Source organism: Fibroporia radiculosa, assembly GCF_000313525.1.
Source record: "Fibroporia radiculosa TFFH 294 genomic supercontigs, scaffold8585, whole genome shotgun sequence".
Taxonomy (NCBI): Eukaryota; Fungi; Basidiomycota; class Agaricomycetes; order Polyporales; family Fibroporiaceae; genus Fibroporia; species Fibroporia radiculosa.
The window spans coordinates 21,219-36,589 of NW_012133456.1; the positions used below are offsets into that span (position 1 = coordinate 21,219).

The 15,371-nt window shown below is 52.1% G+C and overlaps 5 protein-coding genes across 5 annotated transcripts; all 5 read left to right on the plus strand.

The window, feature by feature from the left end:
* Positions 1-170: 170 nt before the first annotated feature.
* FIBRA_06668 (uncharacterized protein) lies at positions 171-1,565 on the plus strand (the record flags this gene model as incomplete). The annotated part of the gene is made up of 8 exons (XM_012328381.1): positions 171-596; positions 650-691; positions 769-825; positions 876-948; positions 998-1,116; positions 1,167-1,386; positions 1,449-1,477; positions 1,527-1,565. The coding sequence occupies 8 exons, from the start codon at positions 171-173 to the stop codon at positions 1,563-1,565; spliced, it is 1,005 nt and encodes a 334-aa protein (XP_012183771.1).
* A 2,466-nt stretch (positions 1,566-4,031) lies between these two features.
* On the plus strand, positions 4,032-4,716 carry FIBRA_06669 (uncharacterized protein; the record flags this gene model as incomplete). Its single annotated transcript, XM_012328382.1, has 7 exons — positions 4,032-4,102; positions 4,164-4,242; positions 4,307-4,320; positions 4,371-4,407; positions 4,459-4,520; positions 4,596-4,605; positions 4,666-4,716. 7 exons carry the CDS (start codon positions 4,032-4,034, stop codon positions 4,714-4,716), a joined length of 324 nt encoding a protein of 107 aa, XP_012183772.1.
* A 3,132-nt stretch (positions 4,717-7,848) lies between these two features.
* On the plus strand, positions 7,849-9,037 carry FIBRA_06670 (uncharacterized protein; the record flags this gene model as incomplete). Its single annotated transcript, XM_012328383.1, has 6 exons — positions 7,849-8,032; positions 8,085-8,164; positions 8,218-8,302; positions 8,352-8,399; positions 8,452-8,855; positions 8,909-9,037. 6 exons carry the CDS (start codon positions 7,849-7,851, stop codon positions 9,035-9,037), a joined length of 930 nt encoding a protein of 309 aa, XP_012183773.1.
* A 1,279-nt stretch (positions 9,038-10,316) lies between these two features.
* On the plus strand, positions 10,317-12,218 carry FIBRA_06671 (uncharacterized protein; the record flags this gene model as incomplete). Its single annotated transcript, XM_012328384.1, has 1 exon — positions 10,317-12,218. One exon carries the CDS (start codon positions 10,317-10,319, stop codon positions 12,216-12,218), a length of 1,902 nt encoding a protein of 633 aa, XP_012183774.1.
* An 878-nt stretch (positions 12,219-13,096) lies between these two features.
* On the plus strand, positions 13,097-15,126 carry FIBRA_06672 (uncharacterized protein; the record flags this gene model as incomplete). Its single annotated transcript, XM_012328385.1, has 6 exons — positions 13,097-13,228; positions 13,285-13,582; positions 13,633-13,733; positions 13,782-13,992; positions 14,043-14,206; positions 14,260-15,126. 6 exons carry the CDS (start codon positions 13,097-13,099, stop codon positions 15,124-15,126), a joined length of 1,773 nt encoding a protein of 590 aa, XP_012183775.1.
* Positions 15,127-15,371: the final 245 nt, after the last annotated feature.

A 15,371-nucleotide genomic window follows, 5' to 3' on the forward strand; every position in this document is an offset into this window, starting at 1 on the left:
GCGGCGCAGTGCTCATTTTGCCGACAGGGCAGGCACATAGCGAAGAATTGGTCGACAACAGCACCGTGCACGAGTACATCCGCAAGAACCACGACGCGTGGTATCGGCTAGCTGTGGACCGAGCAAAGTTGGTGGTAAAGAAGGAGGGAATCATTTTCGTCAGCGGCTGGATGAAGACGTCGAAGTGGACCGTCGCTGCATTCACCGAAGGAGGAAAGGGAGGGAAACTCTCGTTCGGCGGGGGGTTAGGTTCGTTCGTGTCTGGATCCTTCACTCTCAAGGGCTCGAAGGATGTCTCGGCACCTCTACATCAGAAGTCAGGACCCATTCACAGCAATAATGGGCGGCCTCGCAAAGAGCACAAAGCTGACCAGTGTATTTTTCTGCACTACTATGTCTTGAAGGTCAGGATGAAAGGTATTCTCCCGCAGCTGCTTCCAAGATCGCTCAAGGCCTCTGCTGAACCCCAAGCCCCATCCCGTCGGTCGGAAGATATGGATGACGAACATCCTGGTTCTAGTTGGGGTACTGCCGTCCCCGCGTTCGATGAAAATAACGACACCATCCTTGAGGAGGTACCTGGCGTGGGCTCCGTAGTATGTAGTCGATCGCAGAGGCAGATAATCCTCATTGACAATGTTTCCCGTAGTGCTATGACCCCTTGGACAGCATTCTGCATTATATTCTCAAAGTGCGCTGCGATGTCCATTCGCTCTCAGATGCCCTACATCTCTCATATTCGTGCGTATACTCGGCTCTCTGTTTTAGAATTCTACTGCAGAGGTAGCCGTTTCCGGGACCAAGACCCTCGATGTCTTGCGGAAGGTTGGTCACAGATATCAAGTGCGGCTCTGGAGGCTTACCACTAGTTTTAGGATTCTCCCCGCCAGAACATATTCCATGTTCTCGAGACTTCTCGCCCACAGATTAGAGTGGATGGACATGGGTGTGAGTTTTCCCCATCGTATAGTAGCTTTATGGCGCTCAAACGATACAGTGGGCACGTTGTCTGTTGCTTCCGAGCTTTCTCTGGAGCCAAATACAGACATAGGTGTCGCGTCATCGGAAGGAAAACCTGAAAATATCCCTGTGCAATGGCCAAAACTTTTACCGGGGGTATGTCCATAGGTACCTGTATATTAACCTTCTAGGCTGACTAACTAAAGACGTCGAACACCGAGTCGAGCTCTGCTATTGTTAGTAAAGATACCGATGTCTTGTACGCGCTTAGGTTAGTCGGACATGGAGGTGCATCAAGACGCTCGTCGCGGACACCAGAACGAAGGTCTCCGCGCTCCCACTCATCTGGCTATGCCTCTGCCGCAAGTAGTCCGAGACATAGTCAACTTAATTTGCGAAAGGATGTCTTCGACCCCCGGAAGCGATGTGAGCGTACTCTTTCGGCTTGCGTCTTAGCCTGTATACTGGACTGACATGGGATGGTGCAGTCCGATGCGCCGTTTTCTCCGTGATGGCTGTCAATCGGATGTCGACGCTGGCGGGAGTTGGTCTGATACATTAATCAGAATTTCTGGGTGCTGGGATCATCCGTCTTCCCTCTATAGATGCGCGTTGCCAGATAGGGCGCTACCTTGGCGTGCACGCTCGGGATTGTAATACTGTCATTACCTTCCCGAGACGGCTTGCTTGTGTGACTCTTTGCACTCGCCGAAATTCACCGTTCAGTGCGGGTGAAAATCTCGAATGATGCGGCGGTCTGTTTTTCTTTTAAACTGTAATGGTGCTTGTGTCAGTAATGCTATAGCGGTATTGCGCTCGCAGCACAGCACCATCTGTGAGAAACTCCCCATCATCCCGGGGAGTCTGGTTCGTGCGTTGTGTCGCTGTAGGGCGTCAGGATGGCTGGCATGCGTCAGGATGCGAGCGGCGAGCTCGGGAGGGAACTTGACTGGCGAGAACACTGTGTCGAGGTGCGCTTGTACATCAGTGAAGTCAGAAGCCGACCCTGATTGGTCACTTTGGCGGGGCGTGGCCCGTGGTGGCGAGTGGGCGTGTCCAGATGGTCGGGGCGACTGCTCCATATTTCACGCGAAACGCAGCTGCAAACGTTGCCCTGTATATCATGTTGGCAAAGCGAAGAGACTTATGGTCCATACATACCTGCAGTCGCACTGTGCCATTGCAGCCTCGCTAGCTGGCGAGGAGAGAGTACGCGACCCAGACCTCTAGACATCGCGTCAGGACCGACTGCCGTCACGATGGAAACGGTGACCGTTTAGGGCAATTGAGGTCGGAGAGTATGTTCGTGCACTGGCAGTCCGAGTCGAGAAGCAAGGAGCCTAGAATGCCAGGATGAATGAACCTGCACCGGTGAATATCTGCAGAGTCGCTCTCAGCTTTAGACACTTCAACTTCTTGTGACTCTCAGCTATGTAGACTTCAAGCATGAGTCGCATTTTCTATGCATCCTGTTGCTCTGCAATGTGTTTTGTGGATCAGTTTGGCTTTCGTCAAGGCTATCTGGTAGTTAGCTATGTGCACGGATCCCCGTGTATGCAGAGATAATCTTAGTCTAAGAAATGACCGGGCTGATTTGCTGAATACTCGAGCTTGGACAGGTGTCTTTGACGGTCAACTGTCTTGAACCAAACAAGTTCGCTAGTATTTTTGGCCTCCATCTCCACCCAAGCAGATGCTGATGCGTCTTGGCCCCTTCCAGAGATTTATTAGTATTCGAAGTGAGACCGTAACTGATATCATCGAAGCGTGCACTGGACAACATCTGGGGACTTGGATTCATTTGATATATGGAACATTCTCTGCCATTACAAATCCGGGGTATCTTACAGCAATACGCATAAAGATGCAGAATCGCGTTTTTCCTCCTCTGTGCTCCACACCAGGACCCCAGGGCTGCATTAGATGCCACGCCTGCGTCGGTGCGCAGTGTTCTCATGTCAACGCCGCGGCACTTTTGGTGAGGGAGAGAAGGGGAGAGGTTAGGGTTAGATCGCTCTCGTCCCTTGCTGTCCAGGGAAGTCTTAGTACATGTCTTTCTGCTGATGCTTGTTGACTTCTCTGCGAGTTCGGTTTCGCCGACTGTGCTCGCTCGTGTCCACTGACCGCGAGTGATTGAGAGCGTCTCCTCTCCCTTTTATATCTCTCTCTTGCCGATGTATTTCGATATATAGGATACAAACTGCTTGTATTGCTTCTGTGCTGGTGCATTTTGTAGTCCTACTTTAGCCTTCTCAGTCGAGGTGATCTCAATCATCAATGTCATCTGCAGGGGGAGGTTCGGCAAATACCGGCGCTTGCTATCTCTTTCAGTCTCTCGTCCGAGTCTGCGCATTGAACCAGCTCTCTTTTAACTCAATACTGTCTTTTGCTTGGCCCCCAACGAAGCCTTGCACTTGATTAGAGCAGCATGTTTCAGGAAATGTACAAGAAAAGTCCCGCGGTGTCGCCACGAGGGCACTGCGCACAAACGCAGGCATGATATCTAATGCATCCTAGAAGGGAAAGCAGCCCTGGGGTCCTAGTGTAGAGCCCGAAAATTCGAAGAACGCCGCTCCACATCTTCCTGCACCTTGCTGTAATCGTTCTCTTCTCTGATTTATCGGATGCGGTACGTTGTTGACTGGCTCGATGAACGAGCAAGTTGTGACCTTGGAAAAAGTCATCACTCACAGCTTGTCGTGACTAAGATCAGGAAATGCTGTCGCTATGCTATCTCACCGCCTGTATGCTAGAGGTAATTATATTCATAGTATTCACATATTCAGAGATGGTGCCAAGAAAGAGATAAATTTGACCATGATCCGGCAAGCACGTTCGAATGGAAGCATATATCCTCCGTACGTGGTTAAAGTTGCGATAAACAAGATGACTACGTTGTGGTGTGGAGTCCTCAGACATGGATTGGCTAGCCTAATATCGTTTGACCGGGTATCTTCCGAGGCGATGACTTTCACAGGCTTGCGAGCGACATAAAATCTAGCACTCCTTGTGAGATATGCTCGCCTGAGGATTCCAGCCTCTCACTTTCATTCTCACACATCTGAACCAACATGGTTGACCCTAGCATTGATGTTGTCAGCATCGCAAACCCTATATTCATTGGAATGCTGTTCTTCTTCCTGTACGTCACTGGTGAAAGTCGTGCTTCTTTTCTGAGCGGTAGCTGACAATGTTATGCGTAGTATATACGGAGGCACTATTGTGCAGACTGTATATTACCTACTGAACTACTCTGACGATCGCCTTTCATTAAAATTTTTGGTACGACATTTGAGTGACTTCGAGAGTATAATGGAAATTTGTTGAATAGAATCTCTTCTCGCAGGTCGCAGGTCTATCGTTCGTCTGATATTATTTCAATTGAATTTATAAATAAACTGTTACACTAGCCTTCTTGATACTGTAAAGGCATTTGTGGATGGGAAGGTGTGTCGAGACGCACGGTAATATTTTTCCAATGCATTGACTTCGGAACAGATGTTCTGGTTCTATCTGATCCAGAATCACGGAAATAAAATTGGGGTATCTGCTGTCACACCGTAAGCGGCATATCTAAATCCTCCATTCAGGTGGACATATAATGGGAGAGAGATCCCATGCTGATCGATTTGTAGATGGGTCGGTGTACGTGTCAAATCAACTTACGTGCAATCGATAAACTCATCCCTGTCATGTTCTTTTTAGGTCCAGAATATACTTTCAGTGCGTTCTGTGCCCTTCTGGTTTAGTGCATAAATTTATCCAATGGATTATATGAAGTGTTTCACAGTGCTGGCTGTCCAAGGGTATGTTTGAGACTTGAAGTTTGACCTGGCAATTATTCAATGATGTACTTATAATCATTAGATTTTATCTTTATATCATCTATACCCGTATGTTTCTTATTCATTTTAGATACCACCCAATTGACTAGCCAATGCTTAAGTTCTCGGAACACGGATATGGTATCGGACACATCTAGCAGTGATCGGAGTCCTACTTTCGTTAGTCCCCTTTGGTATGTTGTGCATCATGTCTATGGACTACTGAGCTGACTCTATTACTTGTTAAAAGTAGCCAACATAGGCGAGTGGTCTGACTATATGCTCATTAAATGATCTCAATTGATGCAAATGCCGGAATAGCCGTAGTATATGAATTGTACGTGTCGATGGGTGATGAGACTATCCATGCTCCATACTGACAATAAATTGCAGATATGCCAGGACGGACGTCAACAACAGTATAAGGCATGTTGTGGTACGTTCTAGCATGCAACTACGATTTCTTTTTGTTAATACCTCGATCAGTCCGCAGGACTTGTTCAAGCAATTACTCCACTTGTGGCCGACATCTACATCGCTGTGATTTTATCATGGAGTTTTCACCGCTCAAAAACAGGACATAAAATGTAAGCCAGACTGAGAAACACAAACTTACCGAAACAAGCTGACGATGCGAAAATTTAGCACGGGGGGTCTCCTCTCAAGACTCACTGTTTATGCTGTCAATCGTGGGATTATCCTTTGGTTAGTACAATTTTATGACCTACTAAAGCATTGGGTTAAGAACATGGGCTTTAAGTATTTTACAGGCCGGTATTCTTGGCATAGTGGGTGTAACAGACCCTTGATGATAAATTGAATAATCACAGCGGATGCGCCAGTTTGTCTACGGAGTACGAACTTTAGCCGATACTGGTCTCGAAGATGCAAACTTCACATGCATACTTTACCTTCCACAGAGCTTGGGTATGTGTCATGATTTTTTGGATTATATCATGCTTTCTGAGCATGCGTGTATACACAGTTTATTGCAACAGTCTCCTTATAACGTAAGGTCTATGTGCTCTTCACGTCTACCTTACACCGATCCTTACACAGGCTGAATGTCCGTAAACACATAAGATCGCGCTGGACGGTAAACATCTGGAATGGGCGATCACGCACTCCGACCATTCCAAGTGATCCACTTTCAGAGGCGACACTTACCTCTTGTTCTACATGACCATTTAATCGAACTCTATGACTTGATCCTCATGCTTATGAAGCCATATGCAGGAGAAATTCGATGTACGTACTGGTACTTACCGAAGCTTTACTTCTCTCAGATGGTGTTATATCTGCGAAATTTCCGGTACGACTGTAATAGTCAAACACGTCCCAAGCGATCGGGAAGATACCCTTCCAGTCAAGCCACCCATCTCCTCCGCTTATTAGTGTGCAGACGATATGCGTATCGTTTCATTAATTAAGAGTTATGGTAGTGCCCAAAAGCGATGCCAGCTTGTCATCTTCAGCATAAACGATCCTCTCAGGATGATCATCTGACGGCCAGACCCCTCAACGATGCTAAGCAGACATGACGGTGCGTCTCGACCTGGGAGGGCTGCACAATCAAAACGACGTCGCAATAGTATATCGCTTTCCTTGCTGTCTTCATGCCGGCTGGGGTTCGGCAAGAGGTCGTGGGACTGTATGAGATGTTTGTCCACAGTGTCAGAGGATAGCCCGAGAAGCCAGTCAGGCTATGTGGTGAAGAGCTAGGATGCGGGCGGCGAGTTCAGGAGGGAACTTGAGTGGCGAGAACACCATGTCGAGGTACGCTTAGAGATCAGTGAAGTCAGAAGCAGACCCTGACTGGTCACTTTGGCGGGGCGTGTCCAGATGGTCAGGGGGACTGCTCCATATTTCACGCGAAACGCAGCTGCAAACGTTGCCCTGTACATCATGTTAGCAAAGTGAAGAGACTTATTATCATATGTACCTGCAGTCGTACTGTGCCATTGCAGCCTCGCTAGCTGGCGAGATGCCTGTAAAGTCGCTCTCAGCTTCGGACAGCTAGCGCTAATTCCTGCTTAAGTATGCATGCGTGTGGCTATTGGGGTGGTTCACGGCTCTGCTCACGGCCATCAGGAAGAGGGGCAAGGATCTCCAGCTCCCGGTGAATTATCGTGCGGTCGGGCTGGGGAGCTGTTTGCTGAACGCACTCACCATGATGACTGAGCGACGCGCACGAGAGCGAGCCGAAACGAAGGGATGCATACCTAGTACGCAAAATGGTTTTCGCGCGGGTTATTGAACCAACAACAACGCGTTCGTGCTGCGTTGTGCAATTGAGAAGGCTCGTGCAGCACACCGCCCGCTCTACGTCGCCTTTGTCGACTTGTCCAACGCCTTCCCCTCTGTCGACTTGGCCACACTGAGGGCTGAGCTGAGCGGCATGGGTTTTGCCGGACCCCTCCCTGACTGGCTCTGGATGCTGTACGCGCAAATCCGGTACATTATGTGTGCAGGGGGGGACCTTTCCGACTGGCTTGTCGCGCGTGCGGAAATCCTGATTGGTCATCATCAGAAATATTATTTTATTGCTCGTCTTCGACCTCTTCCTCAGGGGGTGCGTCTTCGGACATCTGAAATGCTGTAGGGGGTTTCTCAGCAGGCGGAACGGTCGTTGAACCCGCCATTGAACCCACAGTCCGCCACGGAAACTAAGCGTGACTGGAGGATTAGAAACAGGCAAGGGGGGAGCCTCAGCCTAGCCTCAACTGGGCGCTGGGCCGCCCCCCAGCGGTCTAAGCTTCTTCATGAAAACGTAGTACGTCAACAAACGCGGTTTGTGAAAATGTAAAAATGAACTTACCTCTTGCCCTTTTCTTCTCTTTCTTCTCCTTCGCCGCTGTGGCTGTCGGCTGCATGGGCTCCTTGACCTCGAATTCGAGGACGACTGCTATGGAAGCTTCGTCCCAGTATCTCACCCACGCTGCTACCGCCGTCGGCGGCTGATCGGGCGCTTGTCTGCAGATAGTATCGATATGAGGCGTCTATTATATACCTCCGTCCTGACTTTTCTAACGTGCCCCGGCTCGAAGATTTCCAGGAAAGAGACATGACTACCGCCGCGCAGCCTTTCGCATCCACACTCGATGTGCTAGCAAGAATACTTCCGGCGCATCTGCTGAAGCCACGCGCGGCCATTGTGTGCGGATCCGGGCTGTCGACTCTAGCGTCGAGCCTGCGCGAGGTGGTCGAGGTGCCTTATTCTGCCCTGGAAGGATTCGGGAAGAGTACAGGTTCGCAGGCCGCGTGCTGATACCATAGACATTGACTCACTCGCTGCGGCAGTTGCTGGGCACAAGAGCGCACTGGCATTCGGGCTGCTTGGACCTGGGACGGGGGTGCCGGTGGTGGCCATGCTGGGACGGGTAAGGGCCTGTCCGCATGATCTGTACCGTCTGCCTGACGCAGAACCAGCCAGTTCCACGCATATGAGGGTCATCCGCTGGCGACGGTCACGTACCCCATCAGGCTCTTTGCGAGGCTCGGCGTGCAGAACATCATCAGTGCGTACTCCCGCTGTCGCCGCACGACTTGGCTGATGATGCCGTCCAGTCACTAACGCCGCCGGGGCATTGAACCCAGCCCTCCCGGTGGGCACAAGTGCGTCCGCTCTCGCTCTCTGCATGCCGTGTCCTGACAACCCGTTGTTCAGTTGTCACCATCCACGACCATATTGCGCTGCCAAACCTCACCGGGCCTCTCAACGCGCTCTTTGGGCCGCTCAGGTCGCCTGACCATCCGCGCTTCCTGCCGCTGTCTGATGCGTACTCGTCGAAGCTGCGTCGGCTTGCGTTCCTCGCTGCGCACCGTCTCTCCCTGCCAGACTCGGCGCTCGCGGAGGGCACATATGCCTGGGTGTCGGGCCCGTCGTACGAGACGCCGGCAGAAGGCCGCTTTCTGCGGGCGGCGGGGGCAGACGTTGTGGGCATGAGCACGGTCCCGGAGGTGCTGGCTGCGCGGGAGGAAGGGATGGCGGTGCTCGTGCTGAGTTTAGTCACGAACGCTGTTGTGATTCCGGAGCGGTACAGGAGCATCAAGGAAGAGGTGAAGGCGGAGGTGCGTGCGCCATCTATGTGCCCGCGCGCGCCCGACTGACGGATGTGATGCAGCTGGCGGGGCAGACAGTCGAGCAGCCGCCTGCGGCGGTCGTATCACATGAAGAAGTGCTCGCTGTGGGAAAGCAGAAGGCGGAGGTGATGCGGAATCTCGTTGCGCAGATCATTGAACTGCTCGACTAGTGCTTATTACGATTCCTTGTACGTAGAATGCTCTCACTTGTACACCGGCCATTAGTGTTCACAGACCGCTGCAGACTCCTCGCATCTTAGCGAACCCCTAGGCCACGAGATGCGGCGCGTCTTTGAAATAAACCAACCGTGTATTCCATCCCTTCGCGCTTGGCGTGGATTCGACGCCTGAGCCGGCCTGCTCGGATTCTGCTCGTTTGAGCCCACCTCGAAGCGCTCCGCACGTTGAGATAAGCCAAACGCGCTCCACGCCCCCGGACGTCAAATCGTCAGCGGTCTCTGCGCGTCCCCGGGCTGACGCGTGCAAATGGTACTGTTTGCTGCTGCGTCGGGCCATGTATCGCCACAGGCTGTCTCCCGCTGTGTCGCGGCAGTCTCGCCCTCGTTGCGGTTTTAAAATGTGTAAAAATACAGCGGAGGCAAAAAAGAAAACGATGCCAAACAGATTCCGTGAGAGGCGCGCCGCTTCACTGTGCGGTGTGTTCCTGTGTTTGTCAGGCTTGCTCCGGACATTCTGCGATGGTTATCTCTATTGCTCCCCCTGTCCGGACCGACAATTCTGTGAATCGGATGAATCAGACAGAAGACAGAGGCTGAACTGTCTGAGGCGAGAGAAAGCGGTTTAACTGGCCAAAGCCGCGGCGTGATCTCGCCTTCCTGATCCGGCCAACTTCCATATATGGCGTCAGCCATGTGGCGGCTAGCCGGCGCGTAGCAGGTTAAATACTCGCTCTCGCCAGGCTTCAGTCGGCCGCTTCGCCTGGCCTTGTCCCGTCTGCGCTTGCTGTCTCTCGCGTTTCTGTTGCTTGACCACAGGCAATCTTCGAGACTTGCATCGCTCGCTCTTGTCCCACCAGAGCCCCCGCCAGCGGAGCAGCCAGCACCTTGCACGAGGCAAGCACTTGTCGAGTCCCAGACGTCATACTCGTACCTGGACTGTGGTGCTCTTGAGCAAGCATCTTTCTGAGCGACCAACTCCCCATCTTTCCCGCCGTACTTTCCAGTCTCTGGCTTGAGGTGAGTTGGGTTCCAGTTTCTGTGTCGCACAAGTGACCCAACGCGTGGGTGGCGTGAACCCCAAGTGCAGCGTGTGGAAGATACCAACGGTCTCGTCGTCTGTGATCAACGCATCTTGTTGACTATGCTGACATTGCGCTTGTCCAGCAACCCATCGCTCGCCTTTCAACCTCCCTCAACTAGTCCATGCTTCAAACCTCTGTTATTCAACCCATAGACCATTTAATTGCTCACTCTTCTCTTGTATCTCACCATGCTCATTTATCTGCTTCCTGCTGAGCCTCATCCGCGTCTTTATCACGCCGTGAATTTCTCAGACCCGTATGAACGTGTCGCGCTCCCCACCGGCTGGGCGGCACAGTTGCACTCTATTCATGCTGACGAGCTTGACCCACCCACCGCCATCCACGCTCTGGACAAGTCGAGCTGGTTGACCGCCGTGATCGAGGAACTCGTATTCGACCTCGTTTCTCTCACTGTCTCCTGCTCATTCGTGAACGGGCCCACCATCCAGTGGCCTATGGACACCGACGACGCGTGTATGCATATGCTCGCCGACGTACTTGCAGACCTGGCCCAGTCAAAAGTCGAGTCTGATAGGGAACGCCTTACTGTTTCCCCCAAGGAAGAACCTGCTGCGCTTCCTCAACCGGTGTCCGTCAAGCCAGCGAAGCACAAGAAACAGCGTTCGATCTTGTCTTCTCTCATTTCGAGCTTCAACAAGCTCAGCCTCTCTTCCTCTCACGACGGTATGCCTAGCTCGGTCTCCCCGTCCCGGCCATCATTTTTGCCACCCCCATCGCCTCGTTTCCGCCCGTCGACTATCTCATGGAAGCCTACCGTGGCGTTTCTCCCACCGTCAAAGAAAATGCCGTTACCGGCAGCACCATCTCGCCCACTCTCGGCGCTGCTACAGGCGCGTGCGCGCTCTGCACTAGTGGACGCGTTCCGCCAGTTTGTGGTTCCGGTTCTTCGAGGGCGCTTTGACTTGCGGCCCGGAGGTTACTCGACGTGGGCCGCACGCGTTATGCTGCGCCGTACAGAGGACCACATGGCGTGGCTAGTGCAGGAGTCGGGAGGCGTGGTTCCGAATATCATGGACACGATGCCGCCTTTCAGCCGCAACGCTACTTCTTCTGGACTGTCCGGATCGACACTTACCTCTATCACCGACGCGTCGTTCTATGTTGATGACGACCTCGAGGGTGGCGGCGACCAGCAGTCCCTCACAGATAGCGCAAGCACCGAAACAGATGGGTCCTCCGTGCATACACCTGTAGACTCCCCCTCTACACCGTTCGGTCACATTTCCCGGTCAAACACGGACACTCATCGGTCTGCCCAGTCTGTTCCTCGCTCACCGTCACCTCCAGAATTCTCACCGGAGGACCTTGCGACATATACATCGCTATCCTCTCAATGTGTGCGCCTCCGTCACATGCTTTCACGTATGGAGGCCACACGAATGGATGCAGAGCAGGACGAGCGCAGTTACCTTGCTGTCTTGGAGGTGAAGAGTCGTCGGCGGGCGTGGTCTAACAGAGATTACTTGGGTGGGGCGGGTATGGACGGGATGGGTTTGGCCTTGCCATTCCGGAGCTCGCCGCTCGCTCGGTGCGATTCCGTCACGCCGGATTGTCTTATTAACCATCTCGAAGTTACGACGGGCGACCACAACATCTCGACACTGTTTCCGGTTAGCGAGGAGGACGAGGAGGATGAGGAGGCGTCCATTGGACTGGTGCCAGATGCCGCACTATGCGATTTGGAAAGCGGACTGCTTCCGCCCTTGCAGCGTCCGTCCATGCGTCCGAGGACGCGTAGCATGCGCGCGCTCCACGCACTTGAAGCCGACATGACCTTCAGCATGGACGCGCCGACGCTTATGATTCCGTCTCCTTCGCCGCTCCTGCGCAAACCGACACCAATGTCGGCGGCCCAATCGTTACCGCCATCGGCGCTGCTCTTCCAGCCACTGAAGAAGCCCATGTTGGAGTCTCAGACGAAATTCGAGCTGTTCGATACCATGGAGCACGATGACGAGGACGCTGCTGCACCCGAGTTTACCCTTTCAATGGACCTGCCTCCCCCGTATGCGAGGATCGGTGATCATGGTCAAGACGGATGGATAGGCGTTCATGGCGTTGTTCGGTGATCATTGTTTTCATAGCTTTGTTGCATCTTTCATTTGTTGTCGATATCATGGGACTTTGGGTGTCTGAACCCTACTTGGATCTTGGTCACGCATCTGGTATATCCCGTTTATTTGCAATGTCTTCTCCCGCCTCCTCCCTCATCCATGGACTCTATGACCTACTTGCAGTTTGCATGCTGCCCTCAGGTTCGCATTCGTTTCGCACCCGCCCCGATATGCATTGTCGTCCTCACCCCCTGCATTTCCACATTAATACTTCATGGTTATGGTACCTACTGCACGTCGACACTACTCTCGCGCATCTACTAAACCTAAACTGCATTCGTACGGCATCTGCATACACCACCTACAGCATCAATATAATGATTTGTTGATAATAATGTGTTTGTTGATGCCTATCTCCCAAAAACATGCTTCTCTAACATGCTCATGTGGATTACGCCGCCATCACGCGCGTCTTCATTTCCCAAAATAGCACGGAAGCAATGTACGCGGGACTTGATACACGTGATTTCCGACAACTTTAAGGCCAAGCGGCTCCAACGAGCTTCAATTCCCGACCAGCGCATTTATATTCACTTCCTTTACACACTCTTGAGGGGCTGCCCGCCGATGATGCCCAACTCTTCAGCAGATGTCTTTGGTGAGATTGTATATATTATCGAGAACGCACAGCAATTTTGGTCAGGTGCGCGTCCAGCTTCTGGAGCCGAAGGTTTTCCCTCATCTCTGTAGAATTGGAGGACATCCTGCACATTCCCGACGGGCTTACTCTGGATCAACTCGACGCCATCTTGAGGCGGTTCATTTCCTTTTGTGCGGCATATCATGGCGAGTGGCACCTTAGTCTGAGTCGAGCGTACCAGTAGCTGAAGACCATGTCCGTTTCAGAGCAGTATCTCCAGAGTCCATTGCAAATGGAGCACTCCTGCGAATTGTTGCTGACCTCGGAGCTATTTACATTTCACTCGGAACGCATGTCCGAGATCTTGATAGAAGACACTCGTCAGGTACGTGTCCTCGTGTGACGTTGGTGCTGAGCCTGACTTTGCTTTATATGCCGCAGGCGACCGATCCGCATGTTCAGTTCATCTTGTATAGCGTCCTCTTGAATCACGGACGACGGAGTGCAAACTTCCTCCGGTCCCAGAAGCGCTGGCAACCCATCCTCCCGCTGCTCATGGACAATATTACGGTGGATGTGGATCCAGACGTGGAGGACACGTATTTCGGATCGACTTCTGGGACAAGCTCGGGCGTGCAGAGGTCGATGGCGGTCCCGATTGAGGCGAAGCTAAGGTCGCTGTCCGTTCGTCTGTTGTATGATGTGTGCAGGGTGCAGAAGTTGTCGATCGAAGATTTGGGTGAGTTTGTCAAATTCTCATTTCAAGCGCCCTTCTTCATCTGCTCGCAGAAATCTTCTCGGACATCTTCATCGACTATCTGTTCGACTTGGTCGAGCAGACAAGACATATGCAGGACGAGTCATTCAACTATTCAGTCATCAAGTTGCTTGTGAGACCGCATCCCAAATGTTCCATGAATTTCATTAATTTTGAGCAGGTAGCCTTAAATGAACAATTCATGGTGGCCTCTCTACATCCTCATGCTCCACGAAACGATGTCAAACCGCATCCAGCACATGCGGGGCATGCGGGACATAAGACCCCCGAGAAGATTGAAGGGCAGAATCGCATACTGCGGGTGCTGAAGACACGCATAGGATCGAGCATGACGTTTGGGGAGAACATGATATTTATGTTGAATCGCGCAGGTATGAGCGGTGCTCGGACAAATTACCAGCGTGCTGATCTCGCGATGCAGATAGGACTGCGGAAGATCTATGCATGCAACTGCTCGTCTTGAAACTACTGTATCTTCTATTCACCTCTAAGGGAATGGCTGAATATTTCTATACCAATGACCTGTGCGTCTTGGTCGATGTCGTTTTGCGCGAAATAGGCAACATCGACGAAGATAACGAATCGGTTAGTGTGATGACATCTGCGTGTCAATGCTTGACATAATATTTTCTTCACAGTTACGACATACCTACCTGCGTGTTTTACATCCACTGCTGACCAAAACACAGCTACGCTCGATGCCCTACAAGCGTGCTCAAGTTGTGCGGACACTTGAGCTGCTCGTTGAAAACGAGAGCATACGTGATGTTGATCCCACCACTAAGCGACTGGTTGCGCGCTGCCTTTCCGGTGACTGGTGTGTACAATTCCGCAAGACCCTGGATGTACCCAATCGTGTCGATAGTCCGGGTTTGTCTGGTGTCACCTCTCCGCATAGCGTAAGCTCTGTCACGGCGATGCAGATAGACAGGCTCAGGTCGGGTTCTATTCGAGGAAAAAATTACAAGGCCAGTCGCAGCGTGGAGAATCTTGCGAGCAGTGCAAATATTGGCAGGGCGCGCGGACCCGGGCAAACTCGCAATGCCGAAGTACCTAGACAGCCCAGCGCCGATAGCGCGGGTAGTCTTCCCAAACTTGCAACAGCAAGTTCACCCACAAATGCACCTCGACGACGGGACCGTGCAGGCTCAATGGATGGCGATGGAATGACCAGTAATTTTGCGTCGCTGTCGCTGCATGATCGAAAACACGTCGTCATACCAGACACGGTGCCCCTCACGGCAGAGCCGATTAGGAGCCCCCCTCTCTCTAACATCCGAGTCGATGCTCCGATGTCCCCTACCGATCCACCAGATTCGCCGATGTCCCTCATATCCTCGTCGTCTTCATCTACCCTCGGTTCAAAACCACGGAGGTCAGCGCCGGCACCTCCGACCAAACGACGAAAACCGCCTGCGGTGCCCGCCGGTCGGGTTCCCATGTCGCCGATGTCTGCTGCTGCCTCCCAGCCCTCCTTGACTTCGTTTTTGCCCGCGAGGCGCTAGCTGGCAGGCTAGATTTTGTGCGTGAACACTTAAATTGCCGCCATTCATAATCTACATACAGCCTTCGCGTCAATATTTGCATATAATCGGCCCTAACGCTCTTCACGATTTCCCCTGGATTTGAATTTTCTTAGCATCTCTATACAGACATCCTCGCAATTTTGTATTTTAGTACTCGTCAGTAAACACATCGTTAGCATTGAGACTCTTTGGTGAGCGGCTATCTTGTGTGGCTGCTCGCGCGA